Source organism: Polyodon spathula, chromosome 25 (genome assembly GCF_017654505.1).
Source record: "Polyodon spathula isolate WHYD16114869_AA chromosome 25, ASM1765450v1, whole genome shotgun sequence".
In the NCBI taxonomy this organism is placed as follows: Eukaryota; Metazoa; Chordata; class Actinopteri; order Acipenseriformes; family Polyodontidae; genus Polyodon; species Polyodon spathula.
In genome coordinates this window covers 22858164-22883978 of record NC_054558.1, presented here as the reverse complement: position 1 = coordinate 22883978, position 25815 = coordinate 22858164, and the positions used below count along the sequence as shown (strand labels likewise).

The 25815-nt window shown below is 45.1% G+C and overlaps 1 protein-coding gene across 10 annotated transcripts in view; it reads left to right on the top strand.

The window, feature by feature from the left end:
- LOC121299762 (armadillo repeat protein deleted in velo-cardio-facial syndrome homolog) overlaps positions 1–25815 on the top strand; it is a 114857-nt gene that overhangs the window by 70513 nt on the left and 18529 nt on the right. For 7 of the 10 annotated variants that reach the window (XM_041227786.1, XM_041227787.1, XM_041227784.1 and 4 more), the window contains 9 exons: positions 760–918; positions 2664–2771; positions 4662–5314; positions 8756–9258; positions 13175–13358; positions 18048–18165; positions 19276–19447; positions 20139–20156; positions 21260–21331. In XM_041227786.1, coding sequence (XP_041083720.1) covers positions 760–918; positions 2664–2771; positions 4662–5314; positions 8756–9258; positions 13175–13358; positions 18048–18165; positions 19276–19447; positions 20139–20156; positions 21260–21331 — 1987 coding nt within the window. The remainder of the gene's footprint in view (positions 1–759; positions 919–2663; positions 2772–4661; positions 5315–8755; positions 9259–13174; positions 13359–18047; positions 18166–19275; positions 19448–20138; positions 20157–21259; positions 21332–25815) is intronic. The other 3 variants (XM_041227785.1, XM_041227788.1, XM_041227793.1) reach the window with 3 other exon arrangements.

Genomic DNA, 25815 nt, shown 5'->3' with positions numbered 1-25815 from the left:
ATTTCATCTCCCTGTCTGTCCCTGAATGATGTGGCTGTTGAAGTAACGTGCCACAGACTATGCCAAGTCCTTTTTGTTTTGTTTCGTTTTTTGGCTCGCTATCAATCTGAAGTGCTTAATGAAGCTAACTGTAGTGGTGTGATATTGACACTGGCAGGGCTGGGACGAATGCCAGTGCCTGAACAGAAATCATAAGGCAAAAAGGGGTGGTGATCCTTTGTTCTTTCCAGAGTGTGTGCGCGCTACGACAGGGCTGCTGGATAAAACCCACTGGTTTATCTGCAAGACATCATACACGCTTTACTTAAAGGAAATAGCCAGTATCAGCAAGGGGAGTGATGTGTCCAGTGTTTTCATGTGATAATTTGACACCACGTGCTGTTAGTTGAGGATGGTCTGTAAATACCACCGCCCACTTACAGTACTGCAAGAGACCTGCTTTATTGACATTTACAGGGATCCCTTTGTGGCTTGTGGTATTTCTAACACTGTAATTAAGTACCTTGTGTAGTTACTATGTAATTGCAAAGACTGTAATAGCAATATGTGTTGTGTAAGTAATTACAATGCACAGTAATACCATGTGTCACATTTCATGTGTCAGTATCTGAGATTTGCAACAGAACGTGCAGTCCTGTGGTTGCTGGAGTCTGTGCGGGATTTCGAAGTTCAGATAAATGGTTGTGTGTTAAACCCAGCTGGTTCTGGAAGTACCCTCCATCGCACCCACTGATCTGCCTTCTCTCTCGTGGTGGACAGGAGCGGAGCCCCAGTAACCAGACCTCCAGAGCCATGATGCAGGAGCCTCCGGAGGTGCTGGAGGAAACAGTGACTATTGAAGAGGACCCGGGAACGCCCACCTCCCACGTTTCCGTGGTAACGTCGGAGGATGGAACTACTCGCCGGACTGAGACAAAGGTAAGGGGGTGGAGCTTTCAAACAAGGGCTGCCATTGGCTATTTCACAAAGGTATGCTTTTCAGGCTGTCTCTCTCTCCTCTTGTCCCATGGGCTTGTCATCCTGATATTGTTTCTATTTCTTGCCAGAGTCCCAGAGACTGTTGTTTATAAAGCCAGGTGATGTAATATAGTTTTTTATTAGTTCTGGCTCAGCTATTCATTTCCAATGCCCACAACTGTTTACTTTTAACTTTCTTTAATGTTGTTAAATGACAGCAAAATGACCCAGCAGATCTCTAAAAAGACACATATTTGGGTATCAAGACTTTCTCCTGAGAGGGAGTTCACTTTGCAGGCACAGTGCTGATAAGTGCTGTGGATTTAATCAGTCATGCTCTTGTTAACTCTGCACCGAAGTGGTTAAGGTAAACTGATTTGCCCTCCATTGTTGCTCTGTGTTCCAGCTGGCAATCATCATTTAATGATCTATTCACTCAGGTGACTGGATATCTCCTGTAATAAGAACCATCAATTCACAGCAGATTTATCAGGAGTCAGATTGCTGAGATTTCTGACATGTGTCATTGCAGTAATGATCATCCACAAGGTAGCAATGAAAACCAGGATTGGGTGCAGGGAAAGGGCATTAGTCTTGGGTCTGGGTTTAATTAAACTGTGCAAATACATCCTATGGGTTCCTTTCCATGCTCTTAATCTTGTTCTTTGTTGCTTTATTATGTCTTTATAAGGATGGGTCCACCAATGTCAAGGTGAGTCCCAGCTTGATTGGTAAAATTCATTTGATTTTATTTAATTTTACCCAGTTTTGGGCTCATCATGTTAAACATGACCACAGACTGTTTCTTAGTCAACCAGAAAAGAATGTTCTGACCACAGTGCACTTCTCTCCCTTCCTGCCTCCTGCAGCACTCTCTAGATAGAATATGAACATTCAATAGTGATTGAGTTTTATGTCAGCTGGATGTCCGTTGTAATGTTATGTACCAATAGACAGCCCTGGTCCATTCCCGGCACTTCTACCCTGTCCACAGTGTCTAAGTAATGTTGCATCATCAGATACACCTGGGCATGTTGCTGTCTGCCTTGCCTCCAGGTCGCACACAGGCGGAGACCCTCGACTCTGACCAGAAATTGTGAACAAGCCTTCAGCTAAGCTTCATCCTCTCACATGAGGAAATTCACCCTTGTTGAACGCTGCACCCTTTCCCGCCATGATAAACACTCCTGCATAATTCGACAAAGAAAAAGACTTCTCCATGAAACAAATGATTATTATATTGGACACTATGCAGGGCAGAACTGACCTGAGATATATATTTTTCATTAGGAATAAGTCCTTTTATATCCACTAAGAAACTTCCCCCAAAGTTCAACCAGCTATCTCAAAACCTGCACTGTATATTGACACCAGCACCAGCAATGGTACATAACATTCTCTGTAAATATCAGAATTCACCAGCAGTCACTCTGTATAAACTTCGTGCCAGGGGCAGCAGGGGTAAGTGGCAGTATGAGAGCATTGTGAAAAGATTGTTCTGTTGCATTTTCATGAAGAGGTTGGCTTGGTGCTGAACATCATTTTGAGGCACAGAATAGAAGTGTTCACAATTTAGTGCATTGGGGCGACTGACCCAGGCTCATCTCTAGCCCTTCATGTTGTGTTTCTACAGCCATTCGTTTGTGGTGTGTATTTTGTATTTGTATTCGTATATGTTAATGTTAAACCTGCATCCACTTGTATAGGTGACCAAGGTTGTTAAAACCATCACTCGCCGCACCTTCCACCCGGTGACAGTAACAGAGAGGCTGCTGGATTCCCGGCCGGACACCCCCACTCCGGAGACAGACCCTGTAAACACAGCCTGCTTGCCTTGCTTTTCCTCACCACAGCTCCTAACATGCCGTGCATTTGTGGAAGTGAACTACTCGGATAACGCAAAGCCTGCCCACTTCGCTCGCTTGTATATTAAACAGTTCAGCAGCTGGAGACCAGCGTTCTGCTTGTCTGCTGCTGTGTTTCCCTGTCTGGCACCAGCTGTAGTTGTAACGTCTTCCTCTTTTGGGTATTGCTGCTTCTTTGGGATATGCACATTTTGTTAGATTGTGATTCAAACCAGGCTCTGAGCTCATTGACCTACACATTGATGGGTAGGAAATATTTATTTGGATGTGAAACAAATGATGTTGGAATTGTTTCAGGCGAAACTCCGAACACACCACTGACTAGATTTACATTTTATGCATGTTTGCTTTAATGACATGTTGCAGACTCTCGGCTCTTCACAGCATCATGTCTCCTGAAACATCCCTGCAAAAGAAACCCTTTTTCTTTTTTTTTTTTTATAACCTTGGTGAATCGAACATGCCAGCCCCTGACTCTGGGAAATGCAGATCTGAGTTTTTCAGCTCACTCTACATGATTCAATGCCTAGATATTGACTCCGGTACAGACCGTTTCGACTCTTTAACTGGAAAGCAATAGCCTGCATCGTCCACCATTTCATCTAAATACAATAGTGAAATGCACTAATTCAAAGCTGTATTTAATAATAATAATTAAAAAAACATTTGTATTTTCATTTTAGTTTTTTTAAAATATATTATAGGCATGAACAAACTGCCAGTTCTTTGAAGCCCATCAAATAAAATGGGGCTGCCAAAGCAAAAAGGGAAGACTAGCGCAGTTGCTGTAGAGATCTGTTAAGTTGTATTGCTGAAGGGTAGACTAGCGCAGTTGCTGTAGAGATCTGTTCAGTTGTATTGTATTGTTTTGCATGGCTGTAATGTTAAATAGGGGATGCAGCATGTTTTATGGTAAGCTCATCTGGTAGAACAGTAGTCTCAAAACACACTGAAATAAATGGAGAACTGTCCAACCTGGAATTAATGGTATCCCCTAAATGCATTGAAATGCCGCTTCAGTCCTTGCAAGGGGATACCTCCCTGGGCTCATTGTTCACCGGTCCTGTTTGAGGCCGTTCCTTTTGCAGTTGACTTGCGTAATCGCACATTGATCAGCTACTTCAGGCAATAAATACAGCTCTATGTATCATTCTGCTTGGCAGGGGCTTCCCATTATAATGATTCGTGTCGTACAACATAATTTTAGTTGTGAGATGCCACCAGAATTACAATGTTGCGCTGCAGGAACAAAATGGAAAGGTTATGCATCGGTTTCTGAACTGAACGAACCAAGAAAAGAACCCGCTGGTATATTTAAGAAGGAATGTTTAATCCAACAGTACAGAAGAGTGGAATTAAGGTTTTTGCTTCAGTCTGGGATATGAAAGTTTGCTCACAGTAAACACGAATGGAAAATCAAAAGGCGTCTGCTGACTTGGTGTCATTGAGTGGAGCTCTGTTACTGTAGTTCCATTCTCCCCACTGTCATTCACAGCCACTGCTCAGCACACCTCACACCACAGAAGAATTCAGGAGTGCTAGATCCACTTTTCAAATCATTGGCATTCATTCTAGTGCTTGAATACAGCCTTCTGAAGACCAGGGCTGTATTATGCGTGGTGGTATTGTTTGACATGGGTTGGTGTGTGTTGTGTGGTTTTGTTTTCATGACCGTTCTGTTGCTTTCTTTTCGATTTTCAGTTGGCTGTTTTTGTTTGTTTGTTTGCTCGAAAGGAAGTGCTTGAAGCCTGAACTTCCTGAAATACACTGCATCAGAATGTTTTATCTCCACTCTCGGTGTTTTGACACCGTTCTCTTTATTATTATTTTTTTTGCCAGGTCACCAAAATGGTGAAAACCGTGACCACCAGGACGGTGCGCCAAGTTCCCCTGGGGCCAGATGGCTTGCCCATCCCGGACGGGTCTTCCCCTCTCGGCAGCTACACGGATTCCATCGACCGGAGGTACCTGAAGAACGGGGACCGCTACATCACCCCACAGGCCACCTCCACCTTGACCAGATCCTTCAACAACTACAGCGATTCCTACAGCGACAGCCCCGATAACCAGCACCGGCACTACAGCATCCACGACAGCTACGCTGACATGTCCGACAACTACGGCAGCCTTTCCAGAGGGGTCAACTACCGGCCTCGCTATGGCTACATGCCAGCAAACTACCGGCCGGAGAACAGCTACACCCTGCCCATCAGGAAGGAGGACTACGGACACATAGCCCAGCCACAGGTGCCCTTAGGCAGCAGCGCAGAGCTGAACCGCTCCCAGCCAGAGCGCTTCCAGCCGGAGCCGTACGGTTTGGAGGATGACCGGCGCAGTCTGGGACCTGAGGAAGAGGAGGCTTATGACCTGGAACCAGACTACTCCACAGCCAATAGGAGGACTCTTACCACTGCTGACCGGGGCAGACCAGGCAGGGAGCCAATCAGAGAGCGAATCGGGGAGCCCATGATGAGAGACCCAGTTCGAGGAAGGTGAGGAGTTTGTTTCTAGGAGTACCCGACTCGTTTCTTCTTAATACTTTTAATTTCTTACCTATGATATCCAATAATGTGTCGTTCTCTTCATCATTCTCTCTAATTTCTGCTGGAAATATTCTTTACAAGACTTGCTCACTAAGAGACGTTCATCTGTTATTTCTGTTCCCTTCTGAAACTGCTTTTGTGTTGATTTTCAATTTTACTAAATCAGTTGTCAGGGTTGTTCCTCTGGTTGCAGTACTGGAGTTCCTTGTTTAAAGTGTCATTGGATCATCCGCTTGCTCTGCGTTAAGTGAAGCAGTCTTCCGTCCTCCATATCAGAGTTCAAAGGCAGAAGGAGTAGCTGCAGTATTTACCAGATATTCGAGACAAGAAAGTGGAGATAAGTGGTGGTTTCCTTTTAATCGTCTGTTGTATTGCAGTCCAGGAAATACTGTGCGTGTTTTAGTGTTAGTCATCTCCTTGCTTCCAGTAACCTGTGTACTGTACCACTACAGCCAAAAGTTTTCCATCACCTCGAATTTTAGGTCTACCAGAAGCCGTAATTGTAGCAGAGTATTTCATGTTAGATTTTGAAATGTCACATTTTTCAATCGTCAGTTCTTTGTTAAGTATGTGGAAAACTACAAAGCGGAATGTAATTCAATATGTTCACATAACATTATTCAGCAGGTTTCATCCGATTTTATGAAGCAAAACGCTAACCCTTTGGCCAGAGCTGTTTAGCGTACAGCATCATTTCAAAGCGGTTGAATGGATCAGAGGCTGACAGGTGATTTTAATTCCTGCTTTTAGAATGTGATGGGCTCGGCTGTTTTTCCCCAGACACACTAATGGTTTATATGCCCTGCTGGCTCTTGACACCTGCTTGGCCCGTCCCCCTTCACATTAGGGTTCAATCAATAGTCATTCCTCTTGAGATCCAGGGCTGGATTAACTGCAGTGTCTCTTGTGTCCACTGCCACACCGGCACTATTGCCAGCCAGCACAGACTCGCAGCTTATTTACATTTGGGGTACAATTTTATTTGTATTTGTGATATTATTCAGATCAGAGATTGTGCCGGCTCACTTTACTCCCTCGCTTGAGCGGAGCAGTGCTCTGTTTTGGTAAGACGCGAGGCTTGAAGCACTCCGGTCTGTCAGCAGGAGGACAGCTGTCCCGTGATCAGTACGGCTCCACCCTGCACTTCTCAGTAATTGCTCAAGGTCAAGGCCATCTGACCAGGCCTCACCAGGCAGATTCTGTGTCAAGATCTGTTTTGTGAAATGTTTGAAATGTAAATTTGTGGCTCTGGTGACAGACGTCCATGTGATCAGGCTATAGCACAGACCAGGCCGAATCCCTGAAAATGACAGCAAAACTCCACAACAAATACTTGATTCCGTATAGATTGAGGAGTAGGTAACGGTGGATTGCTGGGATAGACTGCGTGGGAGCTGGTAGTCATTTAAAACCACGCAGAATGTAATCTGAGGGCAAACAGGAAAACGGCCATCTGTATGTTTGCTTTCCCCTCCTCCAAGAAGCAGTGCCGCTGTTAAGTCCAGTCCATACCCTCGTTAGCTCTGGACAGTCGCAGCTGTTCTGCTGCTGCGCCTCCTTTTGTGATGCTGGAGCTGAACATTAATGATGTGCTGCTAACCTATGAATAAATGCAAATGCTTGCAGGAGCCCCTCTCATACATTTTTGAATGTTATCAATTTAAATGCAACTCATGACATTCAGTGTAGCAAACTTGAAAGTTTTGATGGATGCAAATATAATTACTGTATTAATACTACTTCTTCAGTCGAAGATGAGCAAGTAAGATCAAATCCTCCCTGTTTCATGTGGAACTGTAGCTGCTGTACAGTATGAATGCCACCAGTTAGGCACCTCCCTCACAAAGTCACAGCAGGAATTGCTGTTTTACATAGCTGACGCTCTCATCCATACCTTTTTGGAGCTGAAAACATTATGCAGCCAAATCTCTTTTCTATGTATTCTTTGTTAGTCTTTGTTGAATGAGGCGTGCAGTAAGTGCCTTGCAGATATACCGACTGTAGTTAAAGGCAGCAGTTTAGCGTGGTGTAGGCCCTCGTCTGGGTGGCTTGTCCTGCCGTCTCTGTGGGATTCAGTGGTGCTGCAGTTACATGGGTCCTCACAATTAGAGGGCATCTTGCCTTTCATTTGCAGGATCAGCCAAATCTGACGTGAAGGACAGCAAGTTAATCTGAGCCTTTCAATATAACTGTGTTCATCTGATGTAAAACGTAGCTCTTAATTTAAAAAAGATGATTTGAAAGAGAGCTAGGTTAAATGAGAGATTTGTGTGTCATTGATACATTGGAAGGTTCTTGAAGTGTTTGTAACAGAGGCCTGAGTTTTTCGCTTATTCGGTTGTGTTGAAAAGGTCAGTAAAAGATTCCAGTACAGTATAAGAGACCTTCTCGAAGAGTGAAAGAATAACAGGTGAAATTACAGATAGTCTGTTTACAACGCATATGCATTTCCCTTACGAAATAAAATAAGTCACGTCTTATCATTTCGGCAGAGTGGAGAAATGAGTCCAATTGTTAACTTACTCTTCAACAGAACTTTGTTAGTCCCCAAGCTCAAGTGGACTACCTTGAGTGAAAGATTTGCATGGAATAAATATGTAAATTAGAAAGCCCTTGGAACAAGCTTTAGAATGATAAATGTTACTTGTATCAATATGTAAGCAGCCATTAGGAATCAGTGGAAATCCACACGTTGGAATATCTCATCTTAAAAGGGTTAAGGGTAAAAGTTTGATGTACCTTTTTATATATTACATTTTCTTCAAAACTAATAACCTTGTAGCTTGAAGCAGCTCCGATCAGTATGCATGCTGGCAGCCCGCTAATGCAGTGGATTACACTTTGCCACGTGCTTTATAAAGATTGATTTGTTTGCCTTCTCTAGCGCGCAGCTCGCTGTTGATCACAAATACTGGCCATAGGGAAGGCTGTGCATTTTCCTGCCTGCCCTTAGGGTTTACTATACCTAGAGCGGATCGGGTTGCTTATAGTAGTGGGGATTGGGAACCGTCCAGGAATGGGGAAATCGCATCAATGTTGATGTCTGGATCTCATGCAGCTGTGGGCACCACCAGCAGTACAACAGAAAGAGGCGTTTCTAAGTCATGAAGAACTAATTAGCAGGAGATGTATAACCTGTGAAATACGTCATGTATGACACATGTTTGTTCGGTGCTTTTGATTTATAAATAGTGAAAGAAAACTGAACTGATTTGTAACCGGCTTGATTGATTAGTTGTCTCTTCTCCACTGTCCAGAGGAAGCCTTGCTTTTTTCTCAACCCCTCTCCCGCTGCCGTAGCTCTAAGGAAGGTTCATGCGCTCTGATTAGCAGTGCCCTTGAGCGAGCTGATTAATGAAGGGTTGCCCTGTCGCTGTTTCTTCTTGGCAGAGTCTGCTATGAGGATCCCATAGAGGCGGAACTGATTGACGAGCGCCACCCCTACCTGCAGGGCATCTACACAGCTCCCCTGGCCCAGCCCGAGCGAGGCAGCATGGCCAGCCTGGACCGCATGGGCCGTCACTCGCCCTCCATTGACAGCATGCGCAAAGACCCCCGCTGGAGGGACCCCGACCTGCCAGAGGTCATCGCCATGCTGGGGCACCCCATCGACCCGGTCAAGTCCAACGCGGCTGCCTATCTGCAGCATCTCTGCTACGAGAACGACAGGATCAAGAAGGACGTGCGCCACCTGAAGGGGATCCCCATACTGGTGGGGCTGCTGGACCACCCCAAGCCTGAAGTGCACCGCAAGGCCTGCGGAGCCCTCCGCAACATCTCCTACGGCAAGGACAACGACAACAAGGTGTCCATCAAGAACTGCGACGGCATCCCCGCCCTCGTCCGCCTGCTGAGGAAGACCAGCGACATGGAGGTGCGGGAGCTCATCACAGGTATTGTATTGTTCCCAGCTCGCTCGGCAGCCAAGCACAGCAACAGAATAATTGCAGTAACAGGGTAGATCAAACACATGTCAGGGTTTTAAAATAGTAGATTTCTTTTTTTTTCAGCCCAGATACTTTAGAACCATCAAGAGTAATTAAGTGGTCCTGCAGTTGCTAATTCAGTGTGTATTAGGAATGGGGCATGAAGTAGGGGAGGGCAGGAAGTAAGCACTGTAATCATTATTTAATGGAGGACCCACTCTACCTCACAGCCAGGAGAGTTACGGTTTGCGTGTCATACAGATAAAGACCAGCTTTGGAAATGTGAATTGCAGCAGCATGCACACAAGTATATCATAGTTGGTGGCATCAACTGTAGCTACTGTATTATGAACACCCAGCTGACACTCTGTGTATTTACCCTTTGTACTGCAACAGCATTCAAACCACAGGCTTTGTTCATGACTAGATGTAGGATAGCAAATTAAGTATCGCTTGGTAGCAAATGACATGGTATCTACACAAGATAATGCTCATCTATTGTGAACAACGAAACATGCTTATATAGTCAGCAGTAATTCCTTGCAGTATCAAAGAGAATGCTATAATGTGGTATAATTATATAATTGTGCTGCTGCAGCACAAATTACTGGCTTAAGAACGAAACAGTCACTACTAGCAATCAGAGCTTTAAAAATACATCTTTACAGCAGACTGGGGAACAGAAGTTGTCTGGTGAACCAACACTAGCGACATGCAAGAACAGCAAGCCAACTGAAAACAGCTCTTACTGGGAAAGTCAAATCAATATAATGTAATGGGCTGATTTGTTTTAACTGACCCCAAATTGGCAAACTGCAGTTTCTGCAAATTAAAATAATGACATGTTTAAAAATAAACCATTTCCAGCTTCCATATGTTTTCTGTAACAGGGTTTCCCGTCCAGACCACATCACATTTAACTTCTCTGCACGATTACACAGCGTATCATACTTGACACGACAGCAAGACTGAGTGGACGTCTTGCAGAAGGGAGGCACGGACCTGTAGTGGAAACGCCATGCCAGGCTCACCTTTTGAACACCCAGCTCAAAGTGAACAGCAGTCAGCTGCTTTGCAATTAAGAGTCATTTAAAAAATACAGCGATGTGCAGAGATGTTTGACACAGCCTGTGGGATTCTAGTGACATCTCAAATGTCTTTTTGATGTATTTGTAAGGGTGGTAGAGGAGACCTTGATGCAGTGCTGAAGTACACGGCTGTGTCAGAGCTTTTAACATACACGTAACACGCATGAGCACAGCATGTCTAAAGTAAGAGCTAGCTCTGCGTAATTCATCAGTTTCCACAGAGAGATGTTTGTCTTGGTTATGTGGGCCAGTCTGAAATATTGAGTATCATCCATCACTACCAGGGGGGGTTAACCTTTGCTGGAATCACTGCTGTTCTCAAGCGCTTGCCTTCAGAGCATGTGATGTAGATTTAAAATTACAGCTCGCTGTTCTTCTCAGCTGCATCCTTAATGATTAGTGACTCCACTTTCTTTCCTGCTAAATCTGTTTATGCTGATGGATGGAAGCGAGGTGGGGTGAGATTGTTGCCTAGCAACGGGCAGCAGTAAGTGAATGGCTTGTTAAGACGGCACATCTGTAGAGGAAAGCAAATTGAATAAACGACAGAGAAAACTCAACAAGGTCCATCATAGAGACTTAGGAAAAGAAACTCAACAAGGTCCATCGTGGAGACTTAGGAAAAGAAACTCAACAAGGTCCATTGTGGAGACTTAGGAAAAGAAACTCAACAAGGTCCATCGTGGAGACTTAGGAAAAGAAACTCAACAAGGTCCATCGTGGAGACTTAGGAAAAGAAACTCAACAAGGTCCATCGTGGAGACTTCTTGATTTTAAGTGTGTGTTTAGTTGACTATCGAAGAGAAAGGTGAAAAGGATCAGTAAAGATCAGTGAAGGGTACCTCGTGTTAACACACTGGCATCGTGTGAATAGAATGAGGGGCTGTGGTTATTTACAACCACACAGAGACCATTACAAACACCTACGAAAAAACTACTACAGTGTAACAGAAACACAAAGTGCACAGAGCACACCCCTGGAGAACGTACTAACAAAGCAGGACTGTGCATTTAGTACAGAACATCTAGCAGACTAGCACTCGAAATACAGAAGTTCAATTAACTGTGGCAACCTCATTCATTCTGCGTAATGGCATAGTAATATAGAGGAAAGTGTGGTGGGGGAGGTATATGAAAGTGAAAGTTTGTTGTCACATGTTTAAGTTAATTGATATGACACCAAATGCACCAAATTAATGGTAAACTGTTTAATTTATCAAAGCGGACCCTAGAGGAAGTGGCTTTGAATGTAGTTTGACTGTTTGTTTTTCCGTGACCCTTGCTGTCCTGTCATGTTTGATACATTTTATATCGAGAGCGAGAGAGAGAGAGAGAGTGTAAGGGGGGAGGGGGCTAGCAGAGCTGCTTCCTCTCTTTATAGAGAACCCCCAAGCTACAGCTTTGTGAAATAGTTTATCTGATGTCATTTTTACCTGATACCTCAAGTCAAGCAGCTGGACTGGAAGTAACAGGAGCAGCAGGTGGAGCTGACGTCCCGAATGTTCCGTTTCTGACGTCCCGAATGTTCCGTTTCTGACGTCCCGAATGTTCCGTTTCTGACGTTCCGAATGTTCCGTTTCTGACGTTCCGAATGTTCCGTTTCTGACGTCCCGAATGTTCCGTTTCTGACATCCCGAATGTTCCGTTTCTGACGTCCCGAATGTTCCGTTTCTGACGTCCCGAATGTTCCGTTTCTGACGTTCCGAATGTTCCGTTTCTGACAGCTTGCTTTGACGTGTTTCATGATCGACTAGTTCACAGCGGATCCACTATAATGGCCTGAGGTCAAGTCTAAAATGTATGAAGGGTAACGTATTGCAGAAAGGAATTATGCAAATGCTCTGTTTAATGAAAAAATGGATTGTTTTGACAGCTGATTTGTACTATTCAAGGAGATAATATCTGTGACATGGAATAAGTAGGTTGCTTGTAGTTTCTGCCTGTCTAGTTGAGGCAGAAAGAACAGTGTGTTTTAATTGCTCTGTAATTCATGCTTCTGTGAAAGTGCATAATTATTGGACAAGGTAAATGTGAATCTGTTCTCTTTAATGAGCTAATTCACCAGGCTTACAAGTGCATTCTTAGATAGCTACATAAAAATGTCAAATCACCTGAAACTACATGTAGAGATTAATTTTGTGGGACCTCCGATTCTGTATACACTTGCAGTGGTATCCTTTCATTTTTATTACAGAAGTGCTTTCTAATCATGCAATGTGACATTCAGATCAGTGATTTCAAGGAAATCAAGCATGTAGATACTGTAAGTTTCTAAAATGAGGAATACTCTGGTTAATTTGGCTCTACAGGTTAACCCACAATCATACAGGGAATTGTATTTAGCATAGCTTAAGTGCTTGAGATTCCAGTGGGTTGGAACTGTTTTTATATACTGTACTTAGGGGCTAGCATTGTGAGGAGTGCATATAAAGATCAATTTACTACCTGCCACTTCCCAGTGTAGTTCCACTATAAAAAACCTCAAAGCTGCTTTCCTTTAATAGTCTGTCCTTGAGGTCATGGAGGAGTGAAGGATGTGGCTAGTCTCCATTGTTCCATTAAACAAACTGTTTGCTCGAGGTCTGTATCCAGTGTAGCCATTTTTAATGAAAAGCCAAGGTTCTTGAATACATTCTTTATTGTAGCCAGCAGCTTTCATATTGCTCATAATAATCCAGACACTACTGCTAAAGACCTGTGCATACAAAATAACCTTTGGGAATGGGAAATTAACTGTTGTGCTGTTCGGTGTGTGTGTTTGTCTGACCTGGTTTGCCTCACTCTCCTCCTCACAGGCACGCTGTGGAACCTCTCCTCCTATGAACCCCTCAAGATGGTCATCATCAACCACGGCCTGCAGACCCTGACAAACGAGGTGATCATCCCCCACTCGGGCTGGGAACACGAACCCAACGAGGACTCCAAGCCTCGGGACGCGGAGTGGACAACCGTCTTCAAGAACACGTCCGGGTGTTTGAGGTACTGACACAGAGGAGGCACCGCGGACGCTCATGGGACTGGAGGTAGTGCACCAGTGAGCACGGCTGGGTTGCTTGCAGCTGTCCTCAAGAGTGGAACAACCACAGCTCTTCATGAGTGTTCAGTTTAATAATATCACTCTGCAGCATCAAATATGAAAGCTTTTCTTCATGCTTGATCTCCTCCAACGCTTGTTATACACTCTTTCAGTATTCATTCTTACAGTAAACAACATAGGAATCAAATATTCTTTTTCAGTTTTGTTTTGAGTCGGCTTTTGTATCTTAAGTTTCTGCTGGACGGTAAAATGGAAGTAATTAACAAATTATAGGAAGGTGTAAATTTCAAATAATAAGTTTGCTGGCAGCACAAAGACAGACTCAAAATCAAAGACGGATTATGTGAACTGCACCAGCTGAAGCTATTTCATATTTCCTTTTTTTTTGGTTGAAAAAAAAAAACGTAAGTGGCAATAGATTTGTCCCTCTTACAGGGGGCTGCAGAGCGCTGGGGGGATTGTTTTCTCCAGTCGCTTGTTTGATTAAGATATCTGAAGGAGCAGAGTTAGCTCATTTTCGCTGCTCAGCCTTAAATTTGCACTAACCATTCCCTGGGGTTGTTTTGGGAGCACCAAGAGTAATGAAGAGTCTGTTTACAGACCTTGACTCTGATAGCTTCACCGGATAGGATGTGTGTAACGCGTGGCTGGCTCACTCCATCATCTGAGTTCACCTGCGTTCATTAGAAATAGGGTCTTTACATGGAACCAATTAACGAGGACGGAGATGCTAAAGGAAGGCTTTTGGGCTCTATTGATCCCCCTTATGAACGGTACCTGGTATGCTGATAATTATAAATGTATTTTTCTAATGAGTGATCGATATGCCCTCAATCTGTGAACCTCTCAAGTCAAATTGAATATCTAATTCGGGGTTAATCGTCCAGCTGAGCTACCCAGAGCTTCCCATTCTCGAGTTACATCCCTGCTGGTTATTTCACGTTTATTGAATTCTCTTCCAGGGGATGAACGCTCGTGGTAGTTTAATGCAAATGTTAGTAGGTTTTGTGCCCTGGTTTCAATTTGGACACTGGTTCGCTCTGTGTCCCGGCAGTAGAGATACTGGGTTATACACATGTTGTGAGAATTAAAGCTATTTTCAGCATCCTGTACAACTGACTGACTGCTTTATAATCTGCTGCATCTGAAACACTGCAGTCCACTGGCTCCCTTCCAAGGAACTGCTTAGAGAATTCTTTAAAAAAAAAAAACAAACAAACACATTTTCTACATTCCAGATTGAAACCCCTGTCTCTTTGAAAACACACAGTCTGCAGGAGCGTGTGACGGTACAGGCTGTCTGAGCTGGGCAGGGCCTCCTAAGAAGGACCCTTGTGTTATTAGAGGCACACAGGGCTGGCATTGGAAGAGCTTTGCCTGGTCTCTTGCCCAGAGTTAGCAGCTGGAACTCTTTAGTCCAGGTGACACTGAGGCAAAGTGTCTGTGTATTCTGGCTGTTACCGAGTTCAGACATTCATAGCCAGCATGCCTCTTGTAATCATACAGTATATACACTGAGCAGTGATTTACAGGTCTGGAAATTCAAATTCAAGTTGATACAGTAAGCAGAATGAATGTACACATTAATGGACGGGTAGGAAGTTGCCGACCTCCAAGGATCTGTCTTTTCGAAGAACAGCATCTACTTAACATGCTGTCCATGTGTACGGCATTGTTTTTAATATGTAAAAGGTTCTTTATTATTGGTGATTGCATTGCGTTTTGGGTTTCTTTGTGGATTTCATACCAAGGGAATGTCAAATATCATGTTCAGCAAACCAAGTGCTTTTGAGGTAGTCTCCCCCCTAGATACTATTTAACCAAAGCAATTATGTAATAACTGACTTTGGAACAGCTGCACATACAGTGCAAGGCAATGTGGAGTCTGGGGGCTTCTCACTGCCTTGGAAATGGGAAATGGGTACCGACCCACAACACGGAGACAGGCACAGCTAAACCACTGAATTCAGCCTGGCTGATAACCCCTCATGCCCTAAATAAACCACCTGCACGTGGGATCAGTGCAAGAACCTATTTCATAGCAAAGAGATCCAGCCTCACCTGTCTCGTATTGTTTGATTGCTCTCCCCTTGTCTGTAGATACAAGACCCTCCACAGACACGTCCCGGATACAAAGGGTTAACCCTACAGTACACTTCGCTTCGTACTGCAGTTCCAGACAGTTCTCTTTGACTTCAGCATTGCTGTTCTGCTCATGTGAAGACCTTTGAGGACTAACAGACACCCTTCTTTAAGGTCATCTTGAAAAGGGCTGTCGTCGGATCAGAGAGGACAGAGAACAGAGAGAGTCCTCAGTGGATTCCTCCTGAAGATATTGATCTTTTTTGGAGCTTATTTTGTTCTGCGTTATTGACAGTTACAATAGATTCTCAGCACAAAGGCCGTTCACGATCAGTAAGATGCGAGTGTCAGTCTAGTGCAGTGTTTGTTTGGTTCTTTTTGTAGGGTGAGGGTAGAGTCAAGGGTTTTCAAGGGTTTCTACCTGAGGGAAATCGCGGGAGTGTTTCCGTAACTAGATGAGGGAGTTTATTTGCTTTTTAATAAAGCGCTTTATCCTGATTTTATTTTTTATGATGTATCCTCTGTGCTGCCAGACCAGCAGGCACCTAATCTGAAATGATAAACAAATTTATTATGCATAGTAACAATGTGATACCAATGAACTTAGTCAATGATACACTGTGTCATGCGACTTGCAGCCAGGTTTAAAGGGCTGGAGATGGGCGTGCTGCTGGTTTATTGCTGTACCAGTTATCAAACCACATTATAAATGCTGCTGGTTTATTGCTGTACCCATTGCCAAACCACGGTCTAGAGTCCTGTGTTATGTAGCACTTTTAAATGTGCCCACGTACAGACAGTGGAGATCCAGCAGTCAGCGCTTCTTAGTATAACACGTGATGCTTGAATCCTAGGAAAGCCATTTATAAAACTTGCATCCAATGAGGCATGAGATGCAGCGTTCCCCTGCTGACAGTTGCACTCTGTCTGAAACCATTAACTAGTAGTTGTCATCTGATACATGCATCCTGGGAGACGGCTCTTGTGTGTCTGTGCAGCTTTGCAAATGTGTTGGAATACGTTTGTGCTTTTTTTTTTTTTAAAGACTGTTGGACTGGTTTATCTGGAATCAGAAATGTTTTAAAGTGGGACTGGTTGTGTTTTTTTCTCACTTGATGACGCAGTGCTCCTCAATGTACCGTTTCTGAAGCTTTTTTAAGCCGTCGTTGCTTTAGCTCTGTCTAATTACAATGTACTATAACTTTGATATTTTAAAAAGTTGCTCGTGGTGATGCAGTACCCCTAGATTCTGTTTCAGGATCAGGACCAATGCTTTTAGTATTGATATGCATGTAGCAAGTCTAAGTGAATAACAGCGCCTGTATTGTTAATGAACCTGCACACATGGTCTGTTCACGGCATGTGTGTATTGGTTCTGTTTAAGTGGGGAGACTGCAACTTAATGGCCTGTTTTGGTTAGATGCAGAGGTGCATTATTTATACAGTACTGTATAGTGAGAATCTGCCTTTTCACCTCCGCAAAGTCCGGTATGGCGCGGAAGGCAATAGAGTATGAATTCAGCTTTATAGAAGTACGATATTCAAATCTATATTGAAATCAACACATGGTGTATTAGCAAGGGGCTGGTGATGGCTCTACAGGGTACAATAAAAAAAAACTGCAGCATGTTCTGTTTTGTTCAGGCCGTCTTAAAAATTCCATTAAAGCTGCATTAGCTCCTGATCTTGGTTCAGCACTAATGATACTTGGAGGTTTTCTACGGGACACAGCAGTCCGCATGGCTCAGTGCGCAATTCCTCTTGAGTTGATTTGTTTTCATTTCCACACAGTGGTGTAATGACTAGTCCCATACCTGAGATGAATATTGCACTGTAGCGGAACTGCAGGAGAGGCTGTGGCTTTGATTCATTGACGTCCTTTCAGCCACTTAACATGGAACAAAGTGTAATGGGATTTTATTGTTCAAAAGCTTATCCATTCTCCTCGGATTAACCTCTGCACTTGATAATTAACAACGGAAGTGTCTCTTCCAGATCTGTGTGTAACAGGATCTCCAGTACAGCCTCTGCAGTGTGAATACTCTTGCTTTTCAAAGACGTTCATTTGGGCTTGCTTGCACACATCGCCCTGCCGGTATAGTTTAAACACTTTCACTGCTGTAATGATGGATCGAGCCAGTCGTTAAAAAATCATCTCAGGTGCTAAAGAAATGAAACCGCTCGTTTACAGCAAAGCTGCCTCAAGCTAGGTCTCCTAGAACCAAGCTTCAAGCCACTGTACCTGAAAGAGTTTTGTTGCTCAGCTGAAGATACAGTAGATAGATATAGCAGATGGGTACAGCATGGTAGATGGGTACTGTAGGGTAGATGGGTACAGCATGGCAGATGGGTCCAGTATGGTAGATGGGTACAGCATGGTAGATGGGTACTGTAGGGTAGATGGGTCCAGTATGGTAGATGGGTACTGTAGGGTAGATGGGTACAGCATGGTAGATGGGTACGGTAGATGGCTACACACTGTTTCTGCAGCCCTGTGAAGTGTTTAAACTCCAGCAGTCTGATGCCTCGTTCTCTTTGCTCCGGTGCAGGAATGTGAGTTCGGACGGTGCGGAGGCTCGGCGGCGGCTGAGGGAGTGCGGTGGCTTGGTGGATGCGCTTCTCCATGCTCTCCAGTCAGCTGTTGGGAAGAAGGACATGGACAATAAGGTACTGGAGCTGGGGGTGTCCTGGATGTGTCTCTCTTTGAAGTGCTGCTCCTAGTTCTCATGGGTTCTGGGGATGTCCTGGATGTGTCTCTCTTTGACGTGCTGCTCCTAGTTCTCATGGGTTCTGGGGATGTCCTGGATGTGTCTCTCTTTGACGTGCTGCTCCTAGTTCTCATGGGTTCTGGGGATGTCCTGGATGTGTCTCTCTTTGACGTGCTGCTCCTAGTTCTCATGGGTTCTGGGGGTGTCCTGGATGTGTCTCTCTTTGACGTGCTGCTCCTAGTTCTCATGGGTTCTGGGGATGTCCTGGATGTGTCTCTCTTTGACGTGCTGCTCCTAGTTCTCATGGGTTCTGGGGGTGTCCTGGATGTGTCTCTCTTTGACGTGCTGCTCCTAGTTCTCATGGGTTCTGGGGATGTCCTGGATGTGTCTCTCTTTGACGTGCTGCTCCTAGTTCTCATGGGTTCTGGGGATATCCTGGATGTGTCTCTCTTTGACGTGCTGCTCCTAGTTCTCATGGGTTCTGGGGATATCCTGGATGTGTCTCTCTTTGACGTGCTGCTCCTAGTTCTCATGGGTTCTGGGGATGTCCTGGATGTGTCTCTCTTTGACGTGCTGCTCGTTCTCATGGGTTCTGATGTTGCACAGCATAAGGCCACCCTGAGCTCCATTTATTTTAGTTGCTCTGTTTTTTTTTTCTGAAAGACACAAACTTCAGTTATCCTGGTGACCATACATTTTAGGCAACATTTTAAATGTATAATTGCTGTGTATTTACCTAGCAGTTACTTGTAATTACATGTGTACTTGTTCTTATACGTAGTTACAATGTACTTAATGTTTAAATCTGGTTGCATGATATATGTAAGTATACAATTGTATCAGAAAAGGGTTAGGGTTGTATCATGCAAAAAGATGTGTACAGTAAGTACATTGTAACTATGCATAATGACATTGCAACTAAGTACACATTAGTAACTACTATGTAAATATACAGCAATTAGTGCAGTGTGATCAGTGCCCTGTTTGTTGCAGTGCAGTGTGATCAGTGCCCTGTTGCAGTGCAGTGTGTTGCTTTATGACAGTAACCTGCCTCTCTGTCTCCATGCAGTCTGTGGAGAACTGCGTGTGCATCATGCGGAACCTGTCCTATCACGTCCACAAGGAAGTGCCAGGGGCAGAGAACTTCTTGGAGCCTGCAGCCAATCAGAGCGGGGGCACGGGAGCGCTACAGAAGAAGAAGAAGGATGACGCAGGGTGTTTCGGGGGGAAGAAAGCGAAGGGTAGGTTTCTCTGACAGAACAGTACACCCAGATCTACTGATTGTACTGCGTGTTTGCTTATCAAGATAACCTGACCCCAGTGCTAATGATAGGGGAATGCAGGCATGAGGGTGGTAGTGGTGTGCTACTCTTTAAAGGCTATGAACCCTCCGATTGGTTATACTGAGTGAACAAGCCCAGCAGTTCAGTTCCCAGGCATTCTCCTTGTAGGAGTGTGGCGCTGGATAGATCCCAGAGCCATTGCTAGTCAATAGCAAAGTCTCTGCCCTTTTAGAAGTAGAACATGGATCTGGGTTGCCAGGATGTAAGCAGTGCCATTCTGTAACCGGTAATGAAATACTGCACTCTGGGACCGGAATGGAGGTTCATTGGTTAAACAATTAAAAACATGGTTGGAACCTGGTCTGGAGGGTTGCACGATCCATGTGTTGGTGTAACCCTTCTGGTTGCTTTAACTGGGCTGTCTTTGCACTATGGGAGAGGGTGGTGTGGAGGGAGAGGATCGGCTTCTCTGGTCGCAGGCCCGGGACGATTTCCACAGCATGACTTTGCTTTTGGGTGGTGTTTTTATAACTTGGGAGTCCTGTTCATTTCTAATCTATACGTCTTTCAATATTCCTTCTCTCCTCCTTCTTCTTCTTCCTCCTCCTCTTTGCTTTTGTTTGCATTGGTGCTGCTTGGCTGTCTGCAGAGGAGTGGTTTGATCAAGGTGAGTCGCTTCAGCTTTGGTCGTGACTTGTCGCTTGACTTTCAGTGTTTGCTTTTCTGCCCCCTCCCCCAGTGCAGTTTATTTCTGTATCAGAGGAGTCTTTACTTGTTCCTCCCTAAACCTGTCAATTCCCATTGACGAAGAGAGTCAGAGCAGGTTCCGTCCAGTGCTTGTTGTGGATCGCAAGATTGCTTTGGAAGGTCAGTAAGAGCAGTGACCTCTACACCCAGCCTGTAGAGACTGCATCATTCACAGGGCGTCCGCCATCAGGGTTTCAAGTTCAAACTGCCCATGGTCTTCGAAGTAGATAAATCACACAGCAAGCAACATGCGTGACGTCCTCGGGTGTGTACACTATGCAGAATTATTAAATGCCGTGTGTGTGTGTGTGTGTGTGTGTGTGTGTGTGTGTGTGTGTGTGTGTGTAACAAGCTGAAAATCCCAAACAAGCTACATTTGCATTGTGCTTTTAAAACCAGAGCCGCAAATGCTGTTGTGTTAAATAAGTGCTTGTTTAGGAAGCAATGCATTGCAGTACAGTTCCACTCACTTCCAGTGCTTGTGAAGCCATTCTATCTGGGGCTATTAGAGACAAACCCCCCCCAATACTCTCTGGTTGTGTTTGATGCAGATGACAAGACTCAGCATGAGGTTTCTATTAGAGACAACCCCCCCCCAATAATCCCTAGCTGTGTTTGATGCAGATTATACTATTAAAATAGAAGTAATAATAATAAATACCCACAGTATCATGTTTTATAGTAAATGCCCTTATAGAAGTTTACCATAGTAAAAGCATAGCAAAGTGTAATGAAGCACAGTGAAAACATGCTAAAGCATACATAGGCAAGCATGGTAAAAAATAGAGAGGTATGGTAAAGCATATTCTCAAACCAGGGTAATCTATGGTGAAAGTATAGTATAAGCACAGGGAAAGCCTGGTAAAGCTAAACAAGTCCCCTGGTGAGCTTTTATAAGAGTGTCTCAATGTACCGTCTAACATTTACCTTAAAACAGTCCTGACTTTCACAGCGCTGCTCCACATGAATTTTTGGAACCTGGCAAAGCGTTAACATGTTCTTTCCACTCTGCCTTTTATTCAGGAAGGAAGAATGGAGAGAATGACAAAAACTACGACACTCTGGATCTGCCCAAGCGCACCGAACCAACCAAAGGTAAGGCCTGTGTACAGCACTCTTTCACTGGGAAGCCCTGCGTCTTCCTGCCCTCCTAATTCATCGATGCCTGTGTACAGCACTCTTTCACTGGGAAGCCCTGCGTCTTCCTGCCCTCTGATTCATCGTCGCCTGTGTACAGCACTCTTTCACTGGGAAGCCCTGCGTCTTCCTGCCCTCTGATTCATCGTCGCCTGTGTACAGCACTCTTTCACTGGGAAGCCCTGCTTCTTCCTGCCCTCTGATTCATCGTCACCTGTGTACAGCACTCTTTCACTGGGAAGCCCTGCTTCTTCCTGCCCTCTGATTCATCGTCGCCTGTGTACAGCACTCTTTCACTGGGAAGCCCTGCTTCTTCCTGCCCTCTGATTCATCGTCGCCTGTGTACAGCACTCTTTCACTGGGAAGCCCTGCTTCTTCCTGCCCTCTGATTCATCGTCGCCTGTGTACAGCACTCTTTCACTGGGAAGTCCTGCTTCTTCCTGCCCTCTGATTCATCGTCGCCTGTGTACAGCACTCTTTCACTGGGAAGTCCTGCTTCTTCCTGCCCTCTGATTCATCGTCGCCTGTGTACAGCACTCTTTCACTGGGAAGTCCTGCTTCTTCCTGCCCTCTGATTCATCGTTGCCTGTGTACAGCACTCTTTCGCTGGGAAGCCCTGCGTCTTCCTGCCCTCTGATTCATCGTTGCCTGTGTACAGCACTCTTTCGCTGGGAAGCCCTGCTTCTTCCTGCCCTCTGATTCATCGTCGCCTGTGTACAGCACTCTTTCGCTGGGAAGCCCTGCGTCTTCCTGCCCTCTGATTCATCGTCGCCTGTGTACAGCACTCTTTCGCTGGGAAGCCCTGCGTCTTCCTTTTTAAAAAGCAACTTGCTGAAAACAGTGCTGCCCAAGTTTAAGTACGTCATGTGCTTTAGAAACGGCGTGCGTTCAACACAGAGCTTTTCATTTTGAGACGCACAGGCGGTCTGATAAATCAGTGCTTGTTTTATCATACTTATTCGATACGCAATTATTGAAGTTAAAACCAGCAGCACGTCTCTGCAATGCTGACTCGCACTGTAATGCTGTGTAAACGGCTCATTAAGTTTAGAACTAAGAGTGTGTTATCAGAATTGATTTCTGTAAAGCCTGACAGCAGCAGCGAGTTGGAAGCACACAGACTGTCAGTCTCAATTACCTGGGGGCGGGGCTGGGGAATCGACTTCAGGTAAATCCAAGGACTGCGCCCCATTAATGGCCATCGAGTCACAAGCAGTTAGTCCTTCACAAAGCTGCCTTGTGATTTATCACTGTTCTGTAGCGGGCAGTGTTGTGTGATGCAGTGTTATGTAGCGGGCAGTGTGATGCACTGCTGGTATGGATTCTGTCCCCTGTTGGTGAGATTAGATGGGATTTACTGATCATTTCAAATCACCTGTTGTAATTAATCATATTTCATAGAGAACTGTTACATATTGATATTTTCTAAATAATTAATTTCCTTGAATTTGCAGTGTTTTCTTGTGTGCAGGGTTAGTCATATGAAACTGAATTCCAATACTTGCATTTCTCTTACATTCTGGGTAGAATTTTTTTGTTTTTTTGTTTCTCTGTTCCATCCAAGAATAATCATTCATGTCTTGATAAATGCACTTTAGGGAGTATTTTACATTAGGTTTTCAGTGAGCCCTAAAGCCATCTACTGCATGCAGTTAATTAACGTAACCGTGGTTACCGTCCTCGTCACCATGAATCGCATGTTGTTTGCACAAGGGTTTTGTGTCTCCTCGATTTAGCTGAGGTGTCCTTTTCAAAATAAGCATCTTGACAGGTGGCTTATCAGACCTGACCAATAATGAGGATGGCTGCACAGCACAAGGTTTAGAGGTGTTCAGGATGCTGCACAGCACGAGGTTTAGAGGTGTTCAGGACGCTGCACAGCGTGAGGTTTAGAGGTGTTCAGGACGCTGCACAGCGTGAGGTTTAGAGGCATTCAGGACGCTGCACAGCACGAGGTTTAGAGGCGTTCAGGACGCTGCACAGCATGAGGTTTAGAGGTGTCAGGACGCTTCAGGACGCTGCACAGCGTGAGGTTTAGAGGTGTTCAGGACGCTGCACAGCGTGAGGTTTAGAGGCGTTCAGGACGCTGCACAGCACGAGGTTTAGAGGTGTTCAGGACGCTGCACAGCACGAGGTTTAGAGGTGTTCAGGACGCTGCACAGCACGAGGTTTAGAGGTGTTCAGGACACTGCACAGCACGAGGTTTAGAGGTGTTCAGGACGCTGCACAGCACGAGGTTTAGAGGTGTTCAGGACACTGCACAGCACGAGGTTTAGAGGTGTTCAGGACGCTGCACAGCCTGAGGTTTAGAGGTGTTCAGGACACTGCACAGCACGAGGTTTAGAGGTGTTCAGGACCCTGCACAGCACGAGGTTTAGAGGTGTTCAACTTGCTGCACAGCACGAGGTTTAGAGGTGTTCAGGACGCTGCACAGCACGAGGTTTAGAGGTGTTCAGGACGCTGCACAGCACGAGGTTTAGAGGCGTTCAGGACGCTGCACAGCACGAGGGTTAGAGGTGTTCAGGACACTGCACAGCACGAGGTTTAGAGGTGTGCGATACGCACAGCATTGAGGTTTAGAGGTGTTCAGGACGCTGCACAGCACGAGGTTTAGACTCGTTCAGGATGCTGCACAGCACGAGGTTTAGAGGTGTTCAGGACGCTGCACAGCACGAGGTTTCAGAGGTGTTCAGGACAGCCTGCACAGCACGAGGTTTAGAGGTGTTCAGGACGCTGCACAGCACGAGGTTTAGAGGTGTTCAGGACGCTGCACAGCACGAGGTTTAGAGGTGTTCAGGATGCTGCACAGCACGAGGTTTAGAGGTGTTCAGGAGCTGCACAGCAGAGGTTTAGAGGTGTTCAGGACGCTGCACAGCGTGAGGTTTAGAGGTGTTCAGGACGCTGCACAGCGTGAGTGTTTAGAGGTGTTCAGGACGCTGCACAGCGTGAGGTTTAGAGGTGTTCAGGACGCTGCACAGCGTGAGGTTTAGAGGTGTTCAGGACGCTGCACAGCACGAGGTTTAGAGGTGTTCAGGACGCTGCACAGCGTGAGGTTTAGAGGTGTTCAGGACGCTGCACAGCACGAGGTTTAGAGGTGTTCAGGACGCTGCACAGCAGTGTTCAGGAGGTTTCTTGTGTGCAGGGTTAGTCATATGAAACTGAATTCCAATACTTGCATTTCTCTTACATTCTGGGTAGAATTTTTTTGTTTTTTTGTTTCTCTGTTCCATCCAAGAATAATCATTCATGTCTTGATAAATGCACTTTAGGGAGTATTTTACATTAGGTTTTCAGTGAGCCCTAAAGCCATCTACTGCATGCAGTTAATTAACGTAACCGTGGTTACCGTCCTCGTCACCATGAATCGCATGTTGTTTGCACAAGGGTTTTGTGTCTCCTCGATTTAGCTGAGGTGTCCTTTTCAAAATAAGCATCTTGACAGGTGGCTTATCAGACCTGACCAATAATGAGGATGGCTGCACAGCACAAGGTTTAGAGGTGTTCAGGACGCTGCACAGCACGAGGTTTAGAGGTGTTCAGGACGCTGCACAGCGTGAGGTTTAGAGGTGTTCAGGACGCTGCACAGCACGAGGTTTAGAGGCGTTCAGGACGCTGCACAGCACGAGGTTTAGAGGTGTTCAGGACGCTGCACAGCACGAGGTTTAGAGGTGTTCAGGACGCTGCACAGCACGAGGTTTAGAGGTGTTCAGGACGCTGCACAGCACGAGGTTTAGAGGTGTTCAGGACACTGCACAGCACGAGGTTTAGAGGTGTTCAGGATGCTGCACAGCACGAGGTTTAGAGGCGTTCAAAGAAGCTGTAATCTCCAGCACCTCTCAGAGAGGCACCCTTTTTGAGAGGTGCTGGAGATTACAGCTTCTTTGTCTCAGTCTTTGTAAAATGTGGAAAGGTTGTAGCTTTAGGCACCCAGTGTAGTTGACTTTTCAGATCATGCTGCTGTTTGAGTAATAAGAGTTGACTGGAGTGATGCGAGTCGCTGAGTCGCTGCAAGGCGCGAGGTGAAGGTCTGGATGGTTCAACGCAGACTCCAGGCTGTGGCGAGGTTGTCTTGGTTCATTAGTTTCATTTATTTTATTTGCAAACTTGACAATTGTGTTACCCAGATGAGAAGCCCAGTTGGACAGTTTCTTAAACATACCAGCGCAATACTTAACATACCAATACAACATGCCAGTGTGTCAGGTGTACTTTAAACCATAGCTGTGAAATAGAACTAAAAGATTGATCTGTCCACTTAAAAAAGCTCATTTGTATTTCTGTCTGCACTTAATGCTTAAATTCTTTTAATCACAAGTCTTTTCATAATGATATATGCAGCATATGTATTTTACAATGGTAGGGTACGTCCTAACTAGTTTTTTTTTTTTTTTTTTTTTTTTTTTAATCTTGTTCTGAAAAGGCATTTTCTCGGAGAGAATTGA